Source organism: Agelaius tricolor, unplaced genomic scaffold (genome assembly GCF_023055355.1).
Source record: "Agelaius tricolor isolate 1412-34295 unplaced genomic scaffold, bAgeTri1.0.p SCAF_16, whole genome shotgun sequence".
Taxonomy (NCBI): Eukaryota; Metazoa; Chordata; class Aves; order Passeriformes; family Icteridae; genus Agelaius; species Agelaius tricolor.
This window is the reverse complement of record NW_027269276.1, coordinates 14166470-14191225: the sequence shown is the minus strand read 5'-3', so window position 1 is coordinate 14191225 and position 24756 is coordinate 14166470. Positions and strand designations below refer to the sequence as shown.

The following is a 24756-nucleotide window of genomic DNA, read 5'->3' as shown; positions in this document are numbered from 1 at the left end:
GAACAGAGGGAACAGAACCAGATAAAACTTAACCAGGTTTTTCCGTGTCAAAGTAGGAGATTTTCCTGCAAAGACAGAAGGTAAGAAATAAGGTGTAGACTGGCCCTGTTCCCAGCCAGATGACAAAGGCTCAGTGTGGCTGCTGTTGCATATGGAGCCTCAGGATGGAGACAGAAGGGTGCTGGGGAGGGGGCAGGTGCACACTGCTGTGCCCTCTCACCGTGTGCTTTGGATACCTGTGGCATCTGCCTGCAAGCCTGGGAGGGGACATGCATCCCACAGACGAGATCTGTGGTTCCAGGCAGGTGAAGAGGGTCCCTAAGGTAGGCAGAGCTCCTTTTACCTGGAGCAGTAATTCCAAATGCATTTAGACACTGATAGAAAAACTCATCCTCTAGAAAAACTCAAAAGTCAGTGAATGAACTGGGAAAGCAGATCCAAAAGAAAATGAATTCTCTGAAATGGTGAATAGATGGCAACCAAAAATAACCTCTTTTCATATGATAATACTAATTTAAAAAGAAAAACTGTTACCCAACAACCTTTCCAAGGCCAGGGAAGGCTTTTTCATTAGCTGAGTAATTCCAGCATATTTGCATAGGTGTTAAGAAAGTTCCATGTGCACATGTCTAATCCCAGCTGAGCTGCTTTGCATGGCTGCTGCAGAGTAAATGAACAGTGAGATGATTCATGGGCTGGGCTGAGTCCAGGAGCAGGGTGTGCTTAGGTGGGAAGAGGGAGCAGTGGCCCCAGGTCTTCCCTGGCTCTGTGTGCCCGGGCAGGAGTGCAGAGCAAGTTCACTCACAGGGGTGACACAGCCACACTGGGCTTCATTTCTCATTCAGTTGATGTTTTACTGAGGCATGATATTTAATTTAGACCTTTCTTGAACTAAGTTTGTCAGTGGCAATTCAAGAGACTGTTGGCATTTCTGCCCTGTGTGGCATGGCAGCCCTTCCAGACTGTCAACAAGGGGTTGTCCACTCAAGATTTTAATTATGAAAAATTGTCTCTTGTGTTTCTAATTCCTTTTGGGCTATCACTGTCCTTTAATTGAGAGAGTGGAGGTTATGATTAGTATTTTTCTATCATGTAGCAATAAATGCATTTCTTCAGCGTGTTATGGTTGTACCTTTCTATAAAGCTGAGGTCTGTATTTTCACTTTGGTTCTGTGATCCCTGCCAGGAGATGTTGCCATTGCTTTAAAGCAGTTTTTCTTGTTTGTAGTTTTAGTTTGCATTTGCCATTTGTGTGGCAACATTTGAGTCCAGGAAAGCAGTGTATAATGACTGCATTAATAATATCTGAAATGACAATACATCTTACGTACTACAAATAGGAGTTAATGAAAAGATCGTTTACTGCCTGAACTGCTTTTAGTGAACAGCTCATGTCGATCTTAAATCTATTGAGTTCAAAATTCAGTATGAGATTTCTAGTCAGCTTCTATATCTCAGCTTTCCAGAAGACTTAAATGGCTGATCAGTCTGGAGAGAACCTGACTGGAAATATGGCTGAGTTTTAATGAGGAAGTGGTAGAAACATAGGTCTAACACTGTAAGAAAAGTTAGGTTAAAGCTCTGATTCAGAAGGGAGAAATATTTCACTGAAATCATGCTACTGAGGTTTCTGTGAACATAATTGCAGAAAGTAAATTTTCTGTGTAAACAAACTAGAAAACTTATCCAAACACATCAGAGTATTTTACATATACAGTGTTCTTTACTGGCAGATCCAAGAGTTCTTTATAAATATTTGGTATTAAAATGTCTACATTGTCCTGGCAATGTAGATAAGCATCACTTGTATTGTTCTACAGCCATGGATACCATGTTAATTGTCACTCAGAAAATTAATTTTAGAGAGAAGGATGATGCTGTGTATTGGATCTTGCTTCTCTAATTACTGATTGTTTCCTCTGGGAAGGAAGCAAGGAGCAGGAAAACATTTCCTTCTGTGTTTGTAGTCTTAGTCTGATTTGAGCTAAGTATTAATTGACTTTGTGGAAGAAAATGTCATTTTTCTGAAGTGGCAAATAGTGCTAGAAGAAACAATATATCTTTCAAAGCATTATAATTTTTGTTAGTGATTGAGATTATGTGCTAGTTTTATTTTTAGCAAGAAAAGTCTCTGAGGAAATTGTCACACACAGAGTCCACTTTAAGCCATTTTAAGAATTTTTTCAAGCTCTGAAAACCTCCAGACTTTCAACATACTTCAAACTTCCAAGTTAGATGATTCTTAGATCTTCTTAAAATAGTGTTAATAGCAGCAGAGCAATAAGAGTTATATGAAGCAGCTGCATGAGAACCATTTGGCAGGAATAGCACAATTTCCCTGTTCCATTTGAATACCTGAGCTTTACTGGGGGCAGGATACCATCCCATCAGATAAAGCTACTTAGGTTCATAAATAATGCATCTTCTTGTTTTATTCTAGTTTAATTGGAGCAATTTGCTGGTCTTTGATCAATAAAAACCTAAAACTGAAAAACAGTGTATGCATGCATAAATCTAGAGAAACTCTGGAAAGCTTTTGGCCAAGTTAATTTACTAGAAAGGACCACTTTACAATACCACTAACAATAAAACAGAGCTTTATTGCTCCAGGGCAGTTCTGTGGCAGAGACTATGGAATAAGAAATACAAGCCTCACTTAATTTGAGCAAGGAGGAGAAGGTAATGGATGCATTGAAGAAAAGCTTACAAAAATGTGTTATATTTTTACAGTGTGATAAATAATACCTGATCAGATTTATTCAGTGTTTGGCCTTGGATTCTCCCCTGTATTCATCTGAAAACTGCAATTTGTAAGCTTAGAGTATGATTCAGGTTCAGTTGGTTTGTCTGGTTTTACAACAGGAAGAACAAATTTACTGCCAGCAGATTTTAAAGAAATGTTATTTTAATTATTGAACTATTCATGATTTGAACTTTTAAAAGCAGTTTGCCATTCATCAAAGTCTGTCCCTGTGAATGTAGTAGATATGCATAATACAGGCGTTCTTGATTGTTAGGAAAAGGTGACTCAGAAGAATAATAATAATAATCATGGTCTGTGCTCCACAGATGGATGCTCAGTAAGTACTTTTTCACCCTTTCAAGTTTTCAGTTTGATCTATAAAACTGTAGTCAAGAGAAGACAAAAGCATGAAAACATTTCTGGGAAAATAATTTAAAAGAGCCTTTCAGTATTTCTGTATTGTTTGGAAGCTTTAAAGATGTAAAATCACATTTGCAGCTTGGCAGTTTGGGGAGTTTTTCCAGAATGAAACCTTTAAAAATGTGTCTATTAGTCATGCTGATAAAGAGGTCTGAGTTGTTCTCAGTGAGTCCCTTTCCTGTACAGGACATGCTGATGTTTCTTTGGCAGATGCAGCTGAAGTTTGTGCAGGAAAAGATGTGCATTTGATCCATATCCAGGAACAAGTGGGCGCAGGATGGAAGAGTCAACAACATTCACCGAAATTATTCAGGAGTTTAAAGACAGCACAGGTTTTCACCAAAGAGAAAACTATTTTAGCTCTTCTTGTGGTGTTGACCCAACATCTGTGTGTTGTTCTTTTTGCTCTGGTGTAGTTGTCCTGCTCATGGGAAATGCATTAATGTCAGAGCTGATTTGCACCGAGGCTTACAAAGTCTGGAGGAATTTTGTTGAAATGAAGGGCAGAAGCTTTAAGGGATGAAGTGAAGGGAGGTTGGGTTGCCTGCCATGCCAGTCTTCTTTCCCTCCTGAGAAACTTACTGATTGCAAGAAGGCAAAGCTGCTGCTGGTGTAAACACCATTCACCATTGAAGTGAGTTATTATAAAGGAAGGAAGGAAGGAATTGTGAGAGCTAGTATGGGATAGTAAGACTTCTTGTACCCTGTGTCAAGAGGCATAGGAGCAGGAAGGCAGTTCTTCCGTCACTCAGGATGTGATTAATAATGCCTCATTATTTTATTCAGGAACAACTAAAAAAACTACTAAAATGAAGTAGGTATCTGGCATGGCATGCACAGCTCAGATTTTTAAATTAGTTTTTGTGTCAGGACCTGAAATCCCCCTAAATGTAGATGGGAATTGAGTCTTTAACTCTCTTTTGAGCATCTTGGTTTCAGTAGATGTTTCTCAGTGCGTGTACTTTTCTGACCTTGGAGTCTCACAGAGGTTCTGGTGTCCATGCAGGATGGTGTATTCAGAGTTCTGTACTCACAAACATATCCCAGTACCATGCTACCACACTGCATCACAGTCTGTACTACCAGGTTACTCAGTCTGAGTGTGCTGTATTTAATTAAGGTACTTCACCTTGGTTGGACAAGATGAACTTCAAATTACCCCACTGTAGAGTTAATTAAAAACTAACATGTACATTTTTGTGTTTCTTTTTCTGTAGTGGCGAAAGTGGTGCTGGAAAGACTGTAGCTGCCAAATATATCATGAGTTACATCTCCAAAATTTCAGGAGGTGGTCCTAAAGTACAGGTGAGTTGATACACAGTAATACTGAAGCATAAGTGGTCAGTATCATGATCAGTGATCCCAAAACAGATTGCTGAAGCACTGGCAGATTCCTAAATTTCCTTGCTACTCTGACTTCATTGATTGTGGTTCCAGACCCCCCAAAAAATTAAATGCTCATGTGTAAGTATGATTTGAAATGAAGATGATGGAAAAAACAGATCAGTTTATTGGCTCAGTTGATTGGCAGAACAATGCACAGAAGAACCAGGTTTTAGCCTCAGGTATTTTGTTTAATTCTGTAGGATTTTCCTCAAAAATAGGAACTAAAAGCTCTGGAACAAAAATTGTTGGATTCTATTCCTTATATGATCGAGAGAATTTTTTTACAGATGCAGGATTTCTTGCCTTTTTAATATATCATTTATATCTCATGGGGGGTGTGTTTTAGAAAAGCTGTAAGAACTTTAAAAATATCTATTTCTGAATTTGCATTTCTTTCATTTCCTAAAATTTCAGCATGTTAAAGATATTATTCTACAATCCAACCCTTTACTGGAGGCCTTTGGGAACGCAAAAACTGTACGGAACAACAACTCCAGCAGATTTGTAAGTCCTTCTACCTTCGAGATGACTTTACTCGTGTGCTGTTACAGAGACAGTGTTCAGGGGTATACCATCAATTTACTACAGGTCAGGTAAATGTCAATAAAGACAGAAAAAGATATAAAGTGTGTTTTAAACCACGGTGGATATCAGAGGCTTCTGTATAGTTTTTTTTTTCCCCTGCATTTCTTTATATGTACTGGGTACAGTTTTTGAAGTACCAAGGCTGCAGCCTTTACTAACATTATACAGGCAGTCTGTCATTCGAGAAGGGTCAAGATAATCTCATGAAGTGACTGCTCACTAAATTGCACACCAGAGGTTCCATTTGAAAAGGTTACACATAGGCTTTAATAATTTGAGATGTGTTCTTTGGCTAACATGAGTGTTAATGCAGTTAATGTCTCCCTGAAAGCAAGAGACCTTTGCTTCCAGGCAGAACAGTTTGCTGTTGGTTGTAAATCTGTTGAGCTGACCTGCTGTTTAGGTGAGCCTCAGGGTTTCCTTTATACTGATCAAGAGTCTCAGCAGTGAAGAGAAGCCACTGATTTCCTCTCTACATTTGCATTAACATGGGATGTGTTAATATTGACCTGTATAAATGCAGAAAATATGTGGTGGCTCAAGAGTCTGAGCTTAGGTTATACCTTGAGGTATCCATAAAGATGAAATACCCTTGTAACCTTGCTTGGAATACAGTACAAGTGCACAATTTTGAATTTGCATTTACTAATCATTTAACAGCTTGAATTATTTGTTGCAGGGGAAATACTTTGAAATACAGTTTAGTCCAGGTGGAGAACCAGATGGAGGGAAAATCTCCAACTTCTTACTGGAAAAGTCTCGAGTTGTAATGAGGAATCCTGGAGAGAGGAGTTTTCACATTTTTTACCAGGTCAGAAGTGTCTAAGTCCTTTTGGAGTTATGTAAAGTATCTAGGACCTGTTTCTCCTTTTGATTGAACAGTTCTCCAAGCAGTGAGATTTGAGTGCACACTGCAGAGGTAACCTGGTCTCTGCTGGGAAGCTCAGTAGCATGGTGAGACACCATCTGCCATAGACCTGCCTGGCTGCCTTTCAGAACAGAATATTGCAGTATTTCAAAGCCTTGCTTGGAAACTCATTGTGAGTTCCCATCTGGAAAAGTCTAGGAGAATATAATAGAAAATGAGAACTTTTCAGCAGTTTTCTATTTAAACTGGGCTATATATATAGAGAGAGAGAGGCCAGTTTATATATATCTGTATTAGCCTATACTTCCTGTGACAGAGAAATCTGATTGTCAGTTTATTTTTCTGAGACATTTATGATAATACTTTGTTCAATTGTCCATGTATCCCAGTTTTTGTGTTTGAAAAGATTTTTCTGGCCTTCAGTGGTCTTTGATGTGCATGGTCCTCACCTGCTGGAATGCTGCTGATTAAGCTCTACAAAACTAGGGCCAAGCCAGAGCTTTGTAAGTGAGCTTGTAAGTTGTAAGTTGAAGTGCCTTTGCCAGGAGGGAAAGCTGAGTTGGTGCTGGAATTGCTCCAGGAGCTGTGTTCTCCTTTTGTGAGGTGTATGTACAATTTGTCCTGTCCTGCTGCTTTTCCTGTGGCCTGGAGAGGTTGTTTGACACAAGGGTTAAGAGACTGTGGGGTTTTGACAGCTCTGTTTTGTGTTTGTTCCTCCCATGTCTGTGCATGGCTGCAGGGCCTTTGCACAGGTCTGAGGAGTGTGAAGGGTGCTTGTCCTCACAGAGAGCCACAGGTGATGCTTTCTGAATGTGCTGTCAGCTGTGCCTGCCTTGCAGCAGGTGTGGAAAACAGATCCCTGCTAAGCAGTTAGGGAACACATTGTGGATGGAAAACCCATTTTGCCTTTTCTTAATGAGTTAAAGATAATGGAAGGCATTCAAGGCAGTCACATTTTTAGTTATTTATTAGTTGTGAAGTTAGAACTAAACCATTTGTGGGAATGGAATTGAGAGCCTGGTCTTTTGGGTGAAGCAATTACCAGAAGTTAGGAAGGGTTCATCCCTGGCACAGCACCAGCCATATCTCTCCCAGTAATCCCAGGCTCAGTCACCTATTTCTGACCTGCTCATCTCTACTGAGATTGTTGGGTGATCCCTAATGTGGGGGTTTTTATTCTGCAGCTCATTGAAGGGGCCTCCTCAGAACAAAAAAGCAGCCTTGGCATTACCAGTATGGACTACTATTACTATCTGAGTCTCTCTGGGTCCTACAAAGTGGATGACATCAATGACAAATCAGATTTCCAAGAAACACTGGTGAGTTCTTTACTGTATGATTTACATAGTGGTGGATGTATGTTCATTTCACTGTTCATTTTTAGCAAAGATGTTGATCTGCTAATGTGGGAATGAGAAATTAATGTAGATATAACTTACCTCCTCCTCAAGGCAAAATACAACTAGAGTAAGTTAACCCTGAAGACAGGTTTTGTAGAAAGCTGTTGTGATTTTCAGTTTGTTCTTTTTCAGAAGGATGCAAATTTAATGAAATTTAACTTGTACAGATAATCTGGAGTATGAAAAAGGTGAAAATGCAAACACAAGGAGGAACTTGAATTAGACGAAAATTATCAAAGAGTGCTCTGTTTTAGCTGAATTACCAGTGCTGGCTGACCTTCCATGCTTATTTAAAACAGTACAGCTGAAAAGCTGGAGAAAGGGAGTGTGAAAACACAGATCAGGGATCTTTAGCCAGAGCTGCTGCCAGTTCATTGTGTGACTTGCCAACTGCTGGTATCCTGTTCTTAGGAATTTACTATTTAAAGTAGATGTATTAACACATCTATGTATGTAGCACATTTAAAGGCCTAAAAAATAATTGTTACTGTTGTATTGGAGCTTATTTGATACTTTAGAAAAACAGTTTGTTGAGAAGACATTCTGTAAGTTGTCATGTACTCAGAACTCCAAAACCCAGGAGTGCTGGGAATTTTCTAGGCTGAAATTCACAGCCTAAGCCAGACACTGGGCTGTGTTTTAGAGTAATTCAGTACAGCTTCACAGTTCTTAGTCTTGGTGGGTAAACTGACTGTGTAGAAGGAATAAAATCATTGTCTCTTAGGTTCCTTGTTTCCCGGTTTGCAATAAAACTAATTATTTTTAGTGTGATGCTTTAGAACAGGTGTTTATATTTTCCAGAACTTATTTTGTTAATGCATGTTCTAAAAAGTGTAGATGCTTCTGTGTTTAATTTTAAAAAATACAGAAATGCTGAAGTAGAACAGCTGGTACCCTTTGAAAGTTCAGCTTTAATGAAACTTGATTGTGTTAGGAATCTGAATTGCTTTGAATAACACTACTTTTTAACACCAACATTGTAAAAGGATTTCTAAGACAAGAGTCTCTCCGACTGATGCAGATTTGTTTGTTTTTCTTCCCAGCATGCAATGAGTGTGATTGGGATCTTTGCAGAGGAGCAGGCATTGGTACTGCAGATAGTGGCAGGAATATTGCATTTGGGAAACATCAGCTTCAAAGAAGTTGGCAACTATGCAGGAGTGGAGAGCGAGGAGTGTAAGTACCTCTGGAAACTGTTCCAGCAGCAGCAGTGGGCTGCAGCCCAGATGGCAGGAGGTGAACTGCAATTTAGAGCTGCTTATCCAAACAGAGCATAGATTCTTAGAATGTCAGGCTGCCAGTTGAGTCTCTGCCAAAACCAGGTGCTGAGGGCCCCTCTTTTGTCTTGTAAAAGGCCACTGACTTAAACAGAGGGTGATTTTGAATTTGAGAAATCCTGTTCCAGCCTTTGAGTGTGAAATAATAGACACTGTAAGAAGGGCTTGAACTCTGCTTCTTTCAGTGCATCAGCACACATTCATAAACCCCTGTTTATTGTGTGGTTTGTGTGGCTCCTGTGCTGTGGGAGCAGCTCCCAGCTGTGGATGTCCAAGGCATCCATACAGGTGTGTGCATGTGCCCTGTAAACAGAGATTCAGAAATGCAGGCTTTACATTCTGTAGTTATGTTCCCTGTCTCAAATTCCTCAGCTGACCCCTCATTGTCAGCCACAGCTACTAACTGTTTCTTTCCAGTTCCCTTTCCCTTGTGCTCTGTCCTGTAGCAGCTGGGCTCAGAGCTGCAAGGTGTTGGAATGTTCATGGACTTGGAGTTTTAAATGTTTTTGTTGTGATTTACACCTTGCATCCAATGTGGATTTATGCTACTTGGATAGTTTAAGGACAGAGGATAAGCACAACACACATAACAGTACCTTACACATACCTGTGTGATCTCTTAATTCTTGATTCAGGATGGGTCTTATGTTTAGGAAAATTGCATTTGTTTACTTCTATGTAATTTATTTCATAACTAACTTATCTTGTGCAGTCAGCCTCACACTCAACTGTATTAGCATTCTCCTGCTATTTGTTTTATGAAACTGGGAAATAAAAATTACTAATTTTTAACCTTCCTAGTATCTCAAATTAAGAAGTTAAGCGAACCCAAAGAAAAACATTTTGTGGCATGGTATTTATCTGCCTTTTGGTTCCAAATGTGCTACTGTGCTTCAATTTAAATCACAGTGTTAAATCTTTCAATCAGATCAAGATATTTGAAAGCCATACAAGATGGATACAGAGTAAGTTGCATCAAAATAACAAATGGCAAAGACATTAATTGAAAATAAATCATTAGAAGTGGTTGTATTTCTGTGATGAGCCATGTCCACCATGTTTCTCCTGCTCCCTGGGATACAAATACATAAATTGTGTATGAATAATACAAGGGAAGAAATTAGAAAGCAGAATGAATATCAAACTTACACATAAATATACTGATTTTAGAGAAGCCAGAGAAGAAATAGCCACATCCAGCACATCATTTCTGCATTATGCAGATGAAAGTTGGATCTCATTTCTCGTCTCCTCCCCTCAGTTTACTGTTTGTCCTAGCCAACTAAATAGTAAAGCATTCATAGCCTGCATAACCATGAAAGATAAAGCACAAGGAACCACCACTGGTTAGTCCTGCTTTGTGTAAGCCTGAAATAATAAAAAGTTTAAGAATTTGGTCAGTAGCATTCTGATTGTTATACAGCCAATTGCAGAAAAACATGCAAAGCCATTCTTTAGGACAGCAGAAACTCTACTCTGAGTCAGAATGAAATCTGTACAGACCATTCTTGACAGACCTTTAGACAAATACATCTTTAAAACTGCCAGTGATTGCAGTCTGCTCTAGTTTTTGATTATATTAATAGATGAAAAAAGTTCTTATTTGCTGGAAATCTTCCATGCTACAAATCATGGCAAATAATAGTACTTCTCTCTTGGAAGGAGAAAAGGGTTTGAACTCTCCCTCTTTACACTTGCATTGTGTTGAAAGGGTTGTTTTTCACTTCCTGGAAGCCCAGGAGGTGAGCCCAGTCTTTTCAGCTTTCCTTCACAGAGTGCATTTAAAACTACTCCACTGAATGCTACTGATGACTCTTTGAGGATCATTTTTTCAATTACATGCATATCCTGCTTTATAATAATTTCCAGACTGTAACTTTATGGTCCCTAACTAGGGAAAACAATCAGGCATCTTAGGAATGTGAAGCTGTATCAAGTGCTGGCCAGCTCCTCTTGCCTTACAGTAAATCATTAGCACTGGGGAGAGTTTCTGGGCTCTGCATGGTGCTCCTTGCCATTAGACTGTCTTCATAAATTCTTACCAGTAGTATTGGTTCAGCATTTTTCCTGGCATCTTAACAGTATATGTGAGCATATCTGGTGGTCTGTAATTGCCTGCATTCTTTCCCAAGGTAAAGCCTACAATGATTGACCTTTTCATGTGCTCCTCATCCTGAGTTCTCTGAATTACCAGAGATGTTGCCAGTGACTCAATTTTGTGTGGTTCCTGGTACCCCAGAGTAAATTTGATCAGTTTGCTGATGGTAATAAATCATATTTTAGAAAGTGGGTGGTTATTTCCAATTTTAAAAATACTTTCGGAATAATGTACTAAAGGGTTTAGTGAAGTCATGCTGTGACATTACAGATGTATAAAGTGCAAGTGGCTGCCACCTTAGTGATTGTTTTACATCCTCCTCAGAGCAGTAAAGTAGACCTGAAACCAATGGAACATGGAGGAAACACTGTTAGAGGATCATGTGCTTTAGTGGAGGTGCAATGCCAGCTCCAAGAGTTTTCCTCAGGAGCTGTTTCCATTTGCTTTCAAGGCACTTCTGTTTTCCACTCCCTAAGGTGTGTAACACCTGCAGTAACATCTGCACCATGTGCTGAGAGTGAGAGAATACCAGACCCTGGGCTGGGCTGCTTGTGGCACAGATGGATTTTTGTGCTTTACTTTTGAACAGGGGGAAACAGAATTGGCAAAGTACTTACAGAATAAGGAATTAAAAAATAAAAGGCAAGGTAATTGAAAACTTTTTGCAATGATCTAACTTATAAGAAGAAAGAGAAAGGATATTAGGAAACAGCCTATTTTTTATTACATTTTAAACATTTCATGTTTTTACAAAGAATTTTCAATGGTGTCAATTTTATTTCATGTGTGAGCTCTACATTTTTTTCCATCTCCTCCAAGAGTGATTTGTTTGAACCACACAGTTCAAAACTATGTCCTGTGGCAGCTTACATGTTTGAAGGACTGAGGGTACAGAAATAGCTGACTATTTTACTTCAAGGTCATTTATCTTAATTGAAATCCATGTAAGTAAAGAGTTGAAAATGTCCTTGAGGAGCATAGAGAAATTTTGAAGACATAAATTGCTCCACTTTTCTTTTTTAAGTTGCACACTCCATGCATTTGACTGTTATTTAAGATAAAGGTAATTTTTTTCTTTGTTCTGTGTTTAGTCTGTAAGTCATAATCCAGCAAGCCTGATCTTTCTTGCAGTTTTAGCTTTCCCTGCTTTTCTCCTGGGAATTAACCAGGACCGCCTGAAGGAAAAACTGACCAGCAGACAGATGGACAGCAAGTGGGGAGGCAAATCTGAGTCCATTAATGTCACACTAAATGTGGAACAAGCCTGCTACACCAGGGATGCCCTGGCCAAGGCCCTTCATTCCCGTGTTTTTGATTACTTGGTGGATGTAAGTTGGATTTGCTTGATTCTACTGAAGTATCCAAACAAGTTCAAGGGCACCAGGAATGTTCCTTGCAGGCCGTTTGTTGCCTGCATTTCTCTGCCCAGGCCTGCCCAGTGCAGTGGGAGTGTGGCCATGGATACCAGACACAGGGCACTGCCTCTGACACCAGCTGTGCTTGCAGACTCCTGCTGTGGCTGTCCCTGGGGATCCTGATCAGATTCCTGTCAGAATCCCCATTTCTGAGTGTGATTCCTCCTTCTCAGCAGGGCAGAATTGGCTGGTTGTGCTCCCCTGCTCTCTGCTCCCACTTCCTGCCAAGAGCCCCTTCAGCAGCAGGATTTGGCAGTGGAGCCAGGGGCCAAATTCCATTCTCCATGCTAAATGCTCTCTTGTTCAGAGTCAGACCCTGGGCTGAGCTGGAGCCTGGGAGCCCTGGATGCTCCTGGTGCAGCAGGGATCTGCTCCCTGGGGATCTGCAGTGACCCAGAGCTCCCTCCCTGTCACCCATCCCTCTGTGCCTGTACCAGCACTGACCTGCACAGGAGGACACACGGAACTCACAGTGAGGGGAAGAGATTCAGTGAACCCTCAGCAAAATTCATCAAATAGCAGACTTAAAGCTGTTCTTTTTGTGTTGGCTCCTTTTATTTAACTGAGCTAATTACAATGAAAAGGAAAGATTTTTGTAGATAGTAGATCCAAAGGCTCACTGACCTGGAAAGCAGGATAACATACTGTTCATTTCCTACCTATAGCACTTTATTAAAAAGTGAAAGCAAAAGAACATTTTCTGTATATTTGTATTCAATTCAAATATTTTTAAAGAATTTTATTGTAAGTATTTAAGAATATTGGTGTATTTTAATTGTACAAACTACACTTTGTTTTATGTTTTGTTTCTCTTTTGTTAGTCTATTAATAAGGCTATGGAGAAGGACCATGAAGAATATAACATTGGTGTCCTTGATATTTATGGCTTTGAAATATTTCAGGTATGACAATGGAATACTTGGGGTTTGAGCACGTCTGACCTAGGAGAGCTTTTTTGTAATTTAGAGGGGAAAAAATTTAAACCAGAAAAAAAATCACAAATCCTACGGCCAGAATGAAAGCAAAAAATCCCAACCCATCTTTCTGGACATTGTGATCTCACTGGTAATGTCTCACTTAATAAACATGAGGTATTGAAGAAACTTCAAAGAAATGAAGTCATTGTTCTTAAAAAGAGGATCTGAAATTCCACAAAATGTCTATAAAGTCAGCAACCCATCTGTCACTGACAGTGTTTCTTTGAAGCTTATTGCCAGAGTGAGAACTAAAAATCATTGTATATAAGGCAGGAGACTAATTTTTACATTGCTTCCTTTTCTACAGAAAAATGGCTTTGAACAGTTCTGCATCAACTTTGTAAATGAAAAACTGCAGCAGATTTTTATTGAACTGACACTGAAGGCAGAGCAGGTAACCAGACTTTTTAAAAATTATTTTGGAATTCACAAATGAGCTATTCCTTTTTCAGCTGGTGGCAGAATCGAGGTGTCATCATCTGCAACAGTAGATCTACCTTGTTAAGCGAGATAAAGGGAAAGAAAACAACCTTTGCTGTTGGCTGACCCTAAAACTGTAAAGCCCATCAGCTGCAGGCATTTGTTCTGTGCTGGGGTGGTGCAAAGCCAGTCCACCCCACGGCGTGCTGCTGCAGTCTCATGACTGTGCCCAGGCTGCTGCAGTCTGACTCATGGCAGGGATGAGAGCTGCAGCCTGGCTCCATCCCTGGGCTTCCCTTGAGCATGACACACATCTCGCTGGGGATTCTTCCCTTCATTTCCTCCACACCTTTTCTGGTTTTGAATATATATATATTTATATATATTTATATATGTACATGTGTGTATATGTAAGAATGAAATAGATCAGAGAAATACAAAGATACTTGTGAAAGTATTTGCAGTTCTCTGCTCACAGTCTTACTGCCAAATCTCACTTTTTTTGTTTCTGCATGGGAGAGCAGACAGGATGCAGCTGAGACAGGAGCCCTGTGTGCAGTGTGAGCTCAGGGCTGGCACCAGCTTTGGGACAGAGTTTTCAGGAATGCCCAGACACAATTGCCTTTGTGGGAGAGTAACCAGTCATGGCACTGGGTGCACAAGTGACCTGCAGAGTGTCTGCTGAGCCCTTGTATGTGCCACTGACTGGGTCAATTTAATCGAATTTTAACATGGATTTTCCCCCAGTCTTTCTTTAGGTGTCTTTTTAGATACAGCAGTTGCATACAGAAATAAAAAGCTGCATCTTCATTTCATGCACATTTCTAAATGTGTTGTCTGGGGGATCTGATCTTCCATGTGCCTGTCACAATCTGAATTTTTAAAATAGATCAGGATGTGGATACTTAGGTGCACTGTCAAGATACTGTAAAAGTCATTTTGTTACTATTTGCAAAGTGCTTTGACAATAAATGCAGTTGAAATCTTCCTGGTGTTGTCAGTAACCACGGAAGGGCTGTGAATGACAAAGGAATGTGTGGGGAGAAGAGAGTAGGATTCCAATTCATCTTTTAGGCAGCAGAGAGCTGGATTTAACTATCAGTAGGGTCATTTCTCCCACCTCCACCCAGTCATACATTTGGCAAGTCTTCCTGAACATGAGTAGTGCGGAGTTTGTGTCTGTGGAGTGTGTTGTAAATCTAGTGCTACATCTACAGTGCAAAAGAATGTTTGCATCTGTTTCTTTTTACTTAACAGGAAGAATATGTACAAGAAGGAATTAGATGGACACCAATAGAATACTTCAACAACAAAATAGTGTGTGACCTTATAGAGAACAAAGTGGTAAGTCTTTAGAACAAGCAGGTGGAGAAAACAGCAAGATTTTTTTTCTCTTAAGTATTTGGGTAGCTGCTTTTTCTCTAAAGAAGGTTCATAGGAAAATGCAAATACTGTTGTTGAGTTACTGAGTCATACTAAGTCTATATATAAATCTTACATAAGATGCCTTATAGGAGCCCTAAGATAAGTCATGTAAGATATACCATCCAAAAAGAGAACTATACCATAGCATGATTGACATGCGACTAAAAAGACAAAATAATGGGAATAAATTTATATCCACTGAAATATATCATGACCATACTGACATACTGTACATCAGCTAATGCTCTTTGTGTCCCTGGCAGATGGAATTCAGTTTGGGGAAGCTACAGCACCACCTTTCCTTCCAGGTGCTGTTGCAAATCAAGCAGAAACAAGTGAAGAGACAGTATTGTAGATAAAGGAAATTCTGTGGTTTTGCTCCACAGACTGTTCTGTAGTCTCAAGTCTTTGTGTTCTGTTTTGGGATGACAACAAATGTTGAGTTGTGCTTTAGGTCAGAAGTAGGATATTTCTCAGATAGTTCTTTATCCTCATGTAGGCCAGGACAGTTTTGAAAGATTGGAGTGGCATGTGCTTAAATGCACATCAGATTTTCCCATTTTCTGTCTGTATGAGGATAGTTAGCAAGAGAATAAAATTTCCCTCCCAGTCTCAGGTATTTAGCTCCAAGTTTGTCAAACTACAGCATGTCCATTTAAATACTTTCCTCAGACATGGGTTTACTTTTTGGTGGAGTGAGGAAAGAAACTTTAAACAGATGTTGAGTGTTTTGATGTTTTTGTTAATGTGGGTTTTTTCAACAGTGACCACTGGTTCCTCCATCATTTCCTAGTGTCATCTCTCCTTGAACTATTTGCATATTGGTGTAAAAGTTAATCTCAGTTGATTGGAGGGAAATCTTTCCTGGCTGTGCTTTAGTGTTTTTGTAGCAAAGACAACTTTCTCTTTGGGGGAAAAACTGGCATCATAATTTTTTTTCCCCTCCCTTGAGCTGCTGTTGTTGTTCCCCACCACATTAGAACCCCCCAGGGATTATGAGCATTTTGGATGATGTGTGTGCCACCATGCACGCTGTGGGAGAGGGGGCTGACCAGACACTGCTGCAGAAACTGCAGATGCAGATTGGCACTCATGAACATTTCAACAGCTGGAACCAGGGCTTCATCATCCATCATTATGCTGGAAAGGTACCGTGGAAAATCCTCTCTGAACTCTCTGTAATGTGTTTCTGAGAAGGAGAACAGTAATGAGGGGAAGGGGGAAGCCCTGCAGGGGGCTGGCTTGGTTTTACACAGCCAGATTCTCCAGGAGACAGTGTCCCTTCACAGGGCAGGGAGCTTAGGACAGAAATGCCCTCACAAATGGCCCTTGCTGGAGAGAGGAGTCTGAGCCTTGCTGCTCTCAGAACCAGAACTTAAATGTAGTAAATGAGTGCCCCATGACTTTCATTATTGTAATCTCATTTGTTTATTACAGTAGCAGTAAATTTAAATAATTCAGATATGAACATGATATTTAGGTGATGATATGCCAGTAAAACTGGAAATATAATGTGCAGATCTATCTTGTTTGGATTTATTTCTCAGAGTATTCATTGTTTTTTGCAGTTAATAACAGTGAATCCTTGCTACACAAAAACTTTTCTTAGTAAAATTCAGTATTAAATTCACTTGTCATGTTCCATTCACTAGTTCCATTAGTTTTTTAAAATTTGACTTTAAATGGAATTTATATTTAAGAATGAAGCTCCTTTGTTTGCTGTGAAAACGTTTAATAATACATGCTAGAATTTAGTGCTCACTATAGTATCTAAGTTTTACCAGACTAACCAAAAAGTACAGAACTGCAACTGATGAGCACAGAATTAAAATTTTCTTTAATTATTGGGTTCTCAACTTACCACAAACAATCAATTTCCACCTTGGCCCAGGTATCTTATGATATGGATGGATTCTGCGAGAGAAATCGGGATGTTCTTTTCATGGACTTGATTGAACTCATGCAGAGCAGTGATTTGTACGTAAGCAAACCTTGCTTGGAGCAGGAATGCCGTGGTGGTTTGGAGGGCACACAGGGCCACACTTCTCTGCTATGCACCTGCTGACCTCCTTTGTGTAACAGTGCCCATACCCAGTGCTGCAGGACAGCAGCAGCACTGCATTACCCTGACTTTGATTCTGCAGATTGGACCAAGGGAGGCACTGTCAGAACCAAATGTTGTAATGGCAGCCTTTGTTTTGGCCTCAAGCAAGGCCATCAGTGCTCTGGCTCCTCTCAGAACAGGCACTGTTTTGACAAAATAACTTTTTTGGTGATGTATTTTAATTAATTGATGCTTATTTTTTAAGAAGTGTGCATTTCTTCAAGTCATCTAGATGTCTGGTGTCATGGCTTTCAATGCTCACCAAAATAGCAAAGGGTCTCTGTGAGGAATGAGGCTAATCTTAAAATAGATTTGATATAACTCAAGAGTAATAGAAATAGCTATTTATATTCTGCTCAACTATCAACTTTTACAGCATATTCCTTGACATGCCTGCATTGAATTGTCTTTCTATGCCAACCCTGTTTTATAAATTCTTTCCTAGGCCTTTTATAAAGGCTCTGTTCCCTGAAAATCTTCAAGTGGACAAGAAGGGCCGTCCTACCACTGCAGGCAGCAAAATCAAAGTATGTCTCCTTATGCAGTGTTGGTGTGTGTATATGTGGTTGTGTGTTTGTGTATGAATAGCTAAATGAGTTTTAAAAAGTATTTTCTTTTTTTACTGTCCTGATATTTTTAAAAATAGATGTCAGGAGTATCTTCATGGCAAAGTGATGCATTGTTTCAGCATTGTTAGAGTTGTTCTGCCCAGCATCGGTGTTCATTAGATTTTGCATCCTATAGCAGTGAATTTTCCAAAGGAGCAATTGATGGTTGTTGTGTGTGCATAATGAGTGAGCCACCTCACTCAGCCTCTGATGTCCTACACTAACTGCACATTCCTGGTCTCTCTGCAGTGCAGAAATGCCTGACCCAGCACCCACCCAGTCAGCAGCAGTCTCTGCTGACCACAGAGTGCCTGGCCTAAGGCAGCAAGTGCTACAAGGCCAGGCTTTGGAGACTGACTGTAGGATACACACTTGGATTACACATGACTTGCAAACCAATATTTTACCAGCCTCTCTTCTCACATTTCACCCTGACAGGTTCACTTGATGCATTTGCTCCATATTTTTATATGGAACTTCTATATACTTATAGAAGTTTTAATGTATTACATTGCTGTAGATAATGGTGCCTACTGATAAGTTAATTATGAGGTGCAAATTGTCCCAAGATGCTTTGGTTGTTGGAGAAAGACCAAAGGCACTTGTATCTAACCAATGGAGTCATCAGCAGATGGTTGATAATGGAAGGATTCCCTCAGGATTTACCCTTTCAGCTCAGATGCTGTTGTTTTCCTGTGTTTACAGAAACAAGCCAATGACCTCGTTGGCACCCTGATGAAGTGCACACCCCACTACATCCGCTGCATCAAACCCAATGAGACAAAGAAGTCTCGGGACTGGGAGGAGAGCAGGTACGGAGCACAGAGTGTGTGTGTGAGGAGAGGCAGTGCTCATGGTCAGAAGAAGCCACAAAAATTCCTGATTTGTAATTGTACAGACTACAAACAGAACTACATACTCTAAACCATCAGAAATGAAATCTGGCATGACCTCTCCTAAACTCTGAAGATAAGTGCTGGTCACTTGGTCTAAATCAGCACTTGGTGTGTGCAGCTCTTGGCTTTTCTCTTGCCAGTTATGAAAAACCAGCATTTGCATGAGTAACACAACCAGTATATTAAAGACTCAGTTTTCCATGTAAAACGTGCACACCAAATGTGTTATGATCACTTCTAACTTTGGCTTTATGCTTTGAAAATAGCTTCTATTAAGAAGCCAGAAAGCCAGTAGGAAATCTGTATCAAACCTGCCCAAAAGTCTCTATAACCAACAGTGGAGAAGGTTCCTGTTTTACTTGCATTTAATTAGCCAACTCTTTAAAAAGAATTGACCAGAATGTCACATCAGGTGATTATATAGACATTAAATAGATATCTAAATGATGTTTTTGGTTTATCACATCTGTTTTAAGGCATCTTTAACTACATGGTGCTTGTAGCACCTTCCTCTGGAAAAGATGCTGCTCTTTTTGCACTGGGGTAGGTGCTCAGTGGGATGTGTAAGCTGTGTGGGGCCCTACTGTAGGTAGCATTCATTACTATATACCAAGTACTTCTGAAAATGGTAAAATTGCTGATAAAGCAAGTGGTTGTTTTTATCATGGTGAAACAGCTTGCAAAGTCTGATAAAAAGCATTCTTGGACAACCCCAGCAGAATTCCCTTCCTGCCTTTCCAGCAGACCAGCACAGTCACATGCAGATGGAGAGCACTTACAGAAGCTGTTGGGGCTGCACTCCAAAGTCTCACTGAGGGCTTGGCAGTAAATGTAGACCCACTTTAGCTTTTCCACCCTGAAAATCCTACTGTGCAGCACTTCATTTTCTGCTCTCACTGGGGACCAAAGGAGGAGACTAAGTGATCCTGGGAAAAGTATTTATAAAACTTATAGTTAAAAATTGAGGGGCTTTTAAAATCAATCATTTGCATATTGGGAAACAGGCCTGTTATTGTGGAAGGTGTTGCTAGGAAACCAGTGAAACAAATACAGTCCTAGTCCTGAGAAAAGGACAGCTTTCAGGAAACCCCTTCAGGAGCAAAAATGGGGAAGATTTCTTCTTGTTTTCCTATAGTGAGGATGGTGTGTTACCCGTAGCTGCTGTATTTGCCAAGTGAAATACAAAGGATTGTATACTGTCAAGCTCAGACAGAAATGGAAAATGCTGCTTACAATGGTAATCCTTCATCCCTGTTTAAACATCCCAACATTCTTCAATTTCAATCTGTTATTGCCCACCTATTGTACTAGAACTTCACTGGGGCACTTAGTGACAGGTCTGGGGAAGAGAAATTTATGTGCATGTGACAATTCAAAGTTAAACTTAATATTGTTGTTTCTCAGATTTACTGTGAAAAATATTTGAGGGAACTAAAAAACATAATTGAGTTTATGTAATACTTTGCTGATTGGTGGATTTTAAATTTTTTTTGTTTTATTTTCTTGTGTGGTCACATAATGCTGCATCATGCACAGGCTGCCTTAGTCAGTGGAATGGGAGTAGCAATTTGCTTATTAGTAGCAGGTTTACTAGACCGTGAAAATGTAACTGAAAAAGGAAAAACCCTTTCACAGAGCTGCTCTTACTTCATGCTCACAGAAGCCATGGAACTCCACCTTTCTGCTGCTGTTGAATAACTCCAGGATATTTAGCACTGAAACATAGGCCTTGTGTAATACCTAAAGCTTGTATAATACCTTAGTTAGTCCAGAAATGGGGATGTTCTTGAAATGTGTTTTTGTTCAGGTCCTGGCACAACCACTTGGACTTGTATTCAAAACTGCTGCATTAGCTGAATTCCCAGACCCTGACCTGCTTGAGGTTGCTGCCTGAAGGGAGATTTTCAGTGTGTCTTTTCTCAGAAAGGAAAGGAAAAAACCAGAAAAATGTCTCAAATTCTCTGGTGCTGGACACTGATACTGGCAAGACAGTAAGAAAATGGGAGTAGTAGTGTGGCTCCAGTGCATTATTCCAGATGTGAACAGGAGGGAAAGCTATAAACAGGAAAATGTATTTTTGTCCACCAACTTTGTACTGTACCAGAATTCTTGGAGTGGATACAAAATATACTTGATTCCTTGAACACAGCAAGACTAAAATGTGTAGTAGTCTTTATTTTAAGCTAAAAGAGCAACATCACTCATCATTTAGTAAAATACCTCTCAAAAGTGATCTTCAAAAAGAAGAAATAACTGAAGAGATTTTGTCATTTGTGGCAAGGGATTTCAAAAGATTTTTCCCTTCCTACTATGAGTCATTTGAAAAAAGTCTCAACAAAAAAAAATTGGGTAGTACATTTTATATTCAAATTTAACTTTGCAAAATAGCTTGAGAAATAACATTGAATTTAACTGTGAGTGTTCCAGGATTTGAAAAACCTTCTGTAAAATCAGAGAAATAGTAAGCAAAACAAAAAAATGGCTTATTACAGGCACACTTTTTAAAAATTATATGTAAACAGATGGTCTTTTATATACTGTTTGTTAAATTTGCAGGACTAAAATCTTAAAAACTGTTATAGTTCAGACTGAAAGCTAAAGCTTTTATACTTTGCTCTGTAGAAGAACAGCAGCAGAGTGAAAAACGGACCTTGCTTCTTTCAGCATATGACTTAGATGAGGAAATTAAGAAAATGCAAAGGAAATCAGCAACTGAAATTCTTCAAATCAAATTACCAAACATTAGGCAGTAGACTATGTAAGGATACGTAGACTAAGCAGGATATGTAAGAAGAAACATATAATCATAAATGTGGCAGGGGTGTAGAAGGAGGGAAAAGTGCAAAAGCTTTTTTGTTTTGCTGTTTTTCTGCTTAGCTTTTCATGGGCACATATTTGTTCTGATCAGAACCTGGCTGGAAGTGCTTGGTGTGAGGGGCTCTGCTGATCTTGGGATAATGTTGCTTCAGTTCCCATGTGCAGCAGAGTTTCTCCACAGCCATTAACACTTTCTGTGGGACTGGTACCAGCTCAGCTTTTGTTTGTAATTTAAAATGTGCCATGGATGAGTCATCTATTACTGGTTGTAGCCAGTTTTGTGCCTATCCTCGAATCCTTCCTTTGCAGTATGGTAAAATTAGGAGGAATTCTGGCTTTTCATCAGTATGCTGACCTGGCTTTCTTCTTTCTGATTCTTTGTGTAGTGAAGGTTTGGCATCAGGGGCTTTTTCCAGCCATCACATTTAGTCTTCTCTCCATAACAACGAGGAAAAAAATGTTACTGTGCTGCTGTTTGAGCTATGTAAAGCATAGGAAAAACCTTCAGAAGAGAACACAAAACAATTTCCCAATCCCTTGGATACCAGCTGTGTAATTGTATCAGTAATAGTTACTTGGCCTTTTATGGATTTTATTATTTAAGAAATTTATACAGAAATTATTTTGGAGATAGGAAGTTAAACTAGGAACAAATTATAAAGTTAATTTTCTACATATATTTCAGTGCTGTAGTCTACCTACCTGGAGTATCTTCCCTTGCATGCAGTGTGCAGGGTAATGTGAAAATGAAACTCATTTACCTGTGCATGAATTTTAGCAATCAACAGTTAAACATGATTCAGATGTTTAAGAATGCCTCAATCCACAAGTATGCTGAAATTAAATGGATTTTAAGGCTTGCATTGTTTTTGTCCCCAGGGTAAAACATCAAGTGGAATACTTGGGTCTGAAAGAAAATATTCGAGTCAGAAGAGCTGGCTACGCCTACAGAAGGGTTTTCAAGAAGTTTCTGCAGAGGTAGGTAGCACTGTTTAGAAGAATTACTGTAAACAACAGCAGGGTTGTTTACATGATGAGGAGACAACCAAAAGGTTGCCAGTTTTGAAACCTTCCCAGTTCTCACTTAGCCATTTCTCCACATGTGCCTTGCTCAGTGATCTCCATTACACAGAAATTTCAAAGTGCTTCAAAGCCTGGCTTTGTGTCACTGAAAGTACTTCATCTTTTCTGTAAACTTGCCTAAGGCCTCAGTATTTGTAGTGCTATGAGAGGGTTCCACAAAGTTACAAAGAGTTCAAGGAACTGATGCAGTGCCTGAAATCTGAGTGTCCAGCTGCAAGCCTTTTTCTAAAATGTTACTGCTCCACTCTCCCCACAGCAGACAGAAGACAGGTAAAGAAATCCACATGTGCCATTCAACCACTGCAGGGTAAAGAGAACCTCAGCTTACAGAGCTTGTTACCCTTCCACTGGTGTTCTGACAGCTGGGAATGGGCACAGCTCAAACCTCTGCAGCTGCTCTCAGAATGAATGAGAGCAAGTCAGAGCTCTGGAAGATCAGTCCTGTTCTCGGTGTCTTAGCGCCAGCTGTTACCATGATTAACTACCTCCACTAGCTAATGGAATCCTCTTAAATAGGAGCAGTTTCAAGATTTATACAACATTCAGCTTCTGTTCTTCAGAAACTGGACACATGCAGCTAATAAGTGCCCAAGCAGGCTTTATGTGATAAATCAGCTTTTGCTGGAAGTTGTTGCATTGAATTTGAGAGTGTCAAACAAAATCCCAATCAGTTTTTGCAAGGAGTGTAGTTAATCAGCACAGGACAAAGCCATTAGTAATCCTTCATGATAGTACCAAGAATATTCTAATAATGCAGTAACAGCCAGACCTAAAATCTCTGAAAGTATGGACTTCATTTTCATGGAACAATTATAAATTCCTTTTTCTTTATGACTTTCAAGCTTAGATGTATAAGCATGAACATGCTACAGGCTATGTTACTGAACACAGACTGTTGCTGAGACAAATAACAGATTTATACTGTGTGTTAAATCTAGCCTGCACACAGACTGTGAGGGCTGGGCAGGCTCTGAGAGTTCTGCACAGAGGAAAGCTACGTGGTACTTCTGGATCCACAGGCAACTGAAACTCCTCTTATGGAATTCATCCTTTTATTTCAGATTAGTTATCTTTGTTAAATGTAACATTTTGTTATGAGTAAAACTTTTCCTGCACCCTTTCCATTCACAGTTCCTAGCATCCAGAACAAGCTCTGTTCTGACCCCCAGAGTCAGTGTGAGTAAAATGGGGCTGAGACATGGGATGACAGGAAATGCATGCTTGTACACTTGTTTCCATTGGGCGTGCCTTGGCAGCTCCATGCAAGTGGAGATTGCTGGGCTGAATAGACTTTTATGTACAAAATTTACATTTGCATGCAAAAAGCCACAGTCACTGAAAAGGCCTGTGTGTTCCCAAGCATAACCAATCTGAAAGCTGAGCTCCCACTCCCTGCTCAGCCATCAGACCTAACTGCTGACTGGGAGTTTGTAATACCTACCTGGGGGCTGTCATGATTTGAAATTGTTTCAGAAGCATGTTAAGAACACATTTAGTACTTGTGCTGAAATCATCTGCAAGATCATATTACACAAGCTTAACAAACCTGGATTCATGGATAGTGACATGACTGTTTCATGGGGGGCATGCATGAGGACACTGAAGTGCCATTGCTGAACAGCAGTGAACAGTCAGAGTTGTCACATTGTCAACCTGTGAAATGCTTCAATAACGCATGTTCTAGAATTATCTGTTTGTTCTGTCCTCTAGACTTGTCACAGCAGTAAAATGTATGAAGTTAATTTGATGAAAAAGGAGAATTTTAAATCTGTTCTTTGTTCCCAAGAGTTCTACACATATTAAAAGGTCTTGAATCACGTTTTCCCCTATGCCCTCCTTTGCAGCTCAGGAGATGTAGGAGAGAATTTGTAGCATGCTGGAATGTCATGTCACAGTCTCTTGTGTTGGTAGCAGTTTCAAACACCTTTATTCACCTCAGCTCCTTTACCTTCAGACTTGGTCACACCCACCTACACAGCTGCACTGCTGGCAGTACATGATGAGCCTGCAAAAGAGGCTGGTAAATAAATGAGCTGGGAGTTACTTTAAGTTACAACTCCTTACTAGGTTGCATCTATTTATCCCATAATACTGATAAATCACATAAATATGTAAGTGTACACATTGTCTAAACACAGACTGTGTATAATACACTGCCATATTTAAGGTGGTGTAAGAGCTACTTCATTACACTGTCCAGCAGAGTACCTGAGCATTTGTTAACTGAGAGATTT

The 24756-nt window shown here is 39.8% G+C and overlaps 1 protein-coding gene across 1 annotated transcript in view; it reads left to right on the top strand.

Moving 5' to 3' along the window:
* The window catches only part of MYO1E (myosin IE), a 76993-nt gene that overhangs the window by 36420 nt on the left and 15817 nt on the right, over positions 1-24756 (top strand). Inside the window, 14 exon segments of the mRNA XM_071441642.1 lie at positions 4381-4468; positions 4964-5053; positions 5814-5945; positions 7187-7321; positions 8446-8578; positions 11909-12105; positions 13014-13094; positions 13477-13563; positions 14847-14933; positions 15995-16162; positions 16906-16991; positions 17564-17645; positions 18432-18538; positions 22319-22417. Coding sequence (XP_071297743.1) covers positions 4381-4468; positions 4964-5053; positions 5814-5945; positions 7187-7321; positions 8446-8578; positions 11909-12105; positions 13014-13094; positions 13477-13563; positions 14847-14933; positions 15995-16162; positions 16906-16991; positions 17564-17645; positions 18432-18538; positions 22319-22417 — 1572 coding nt within the window.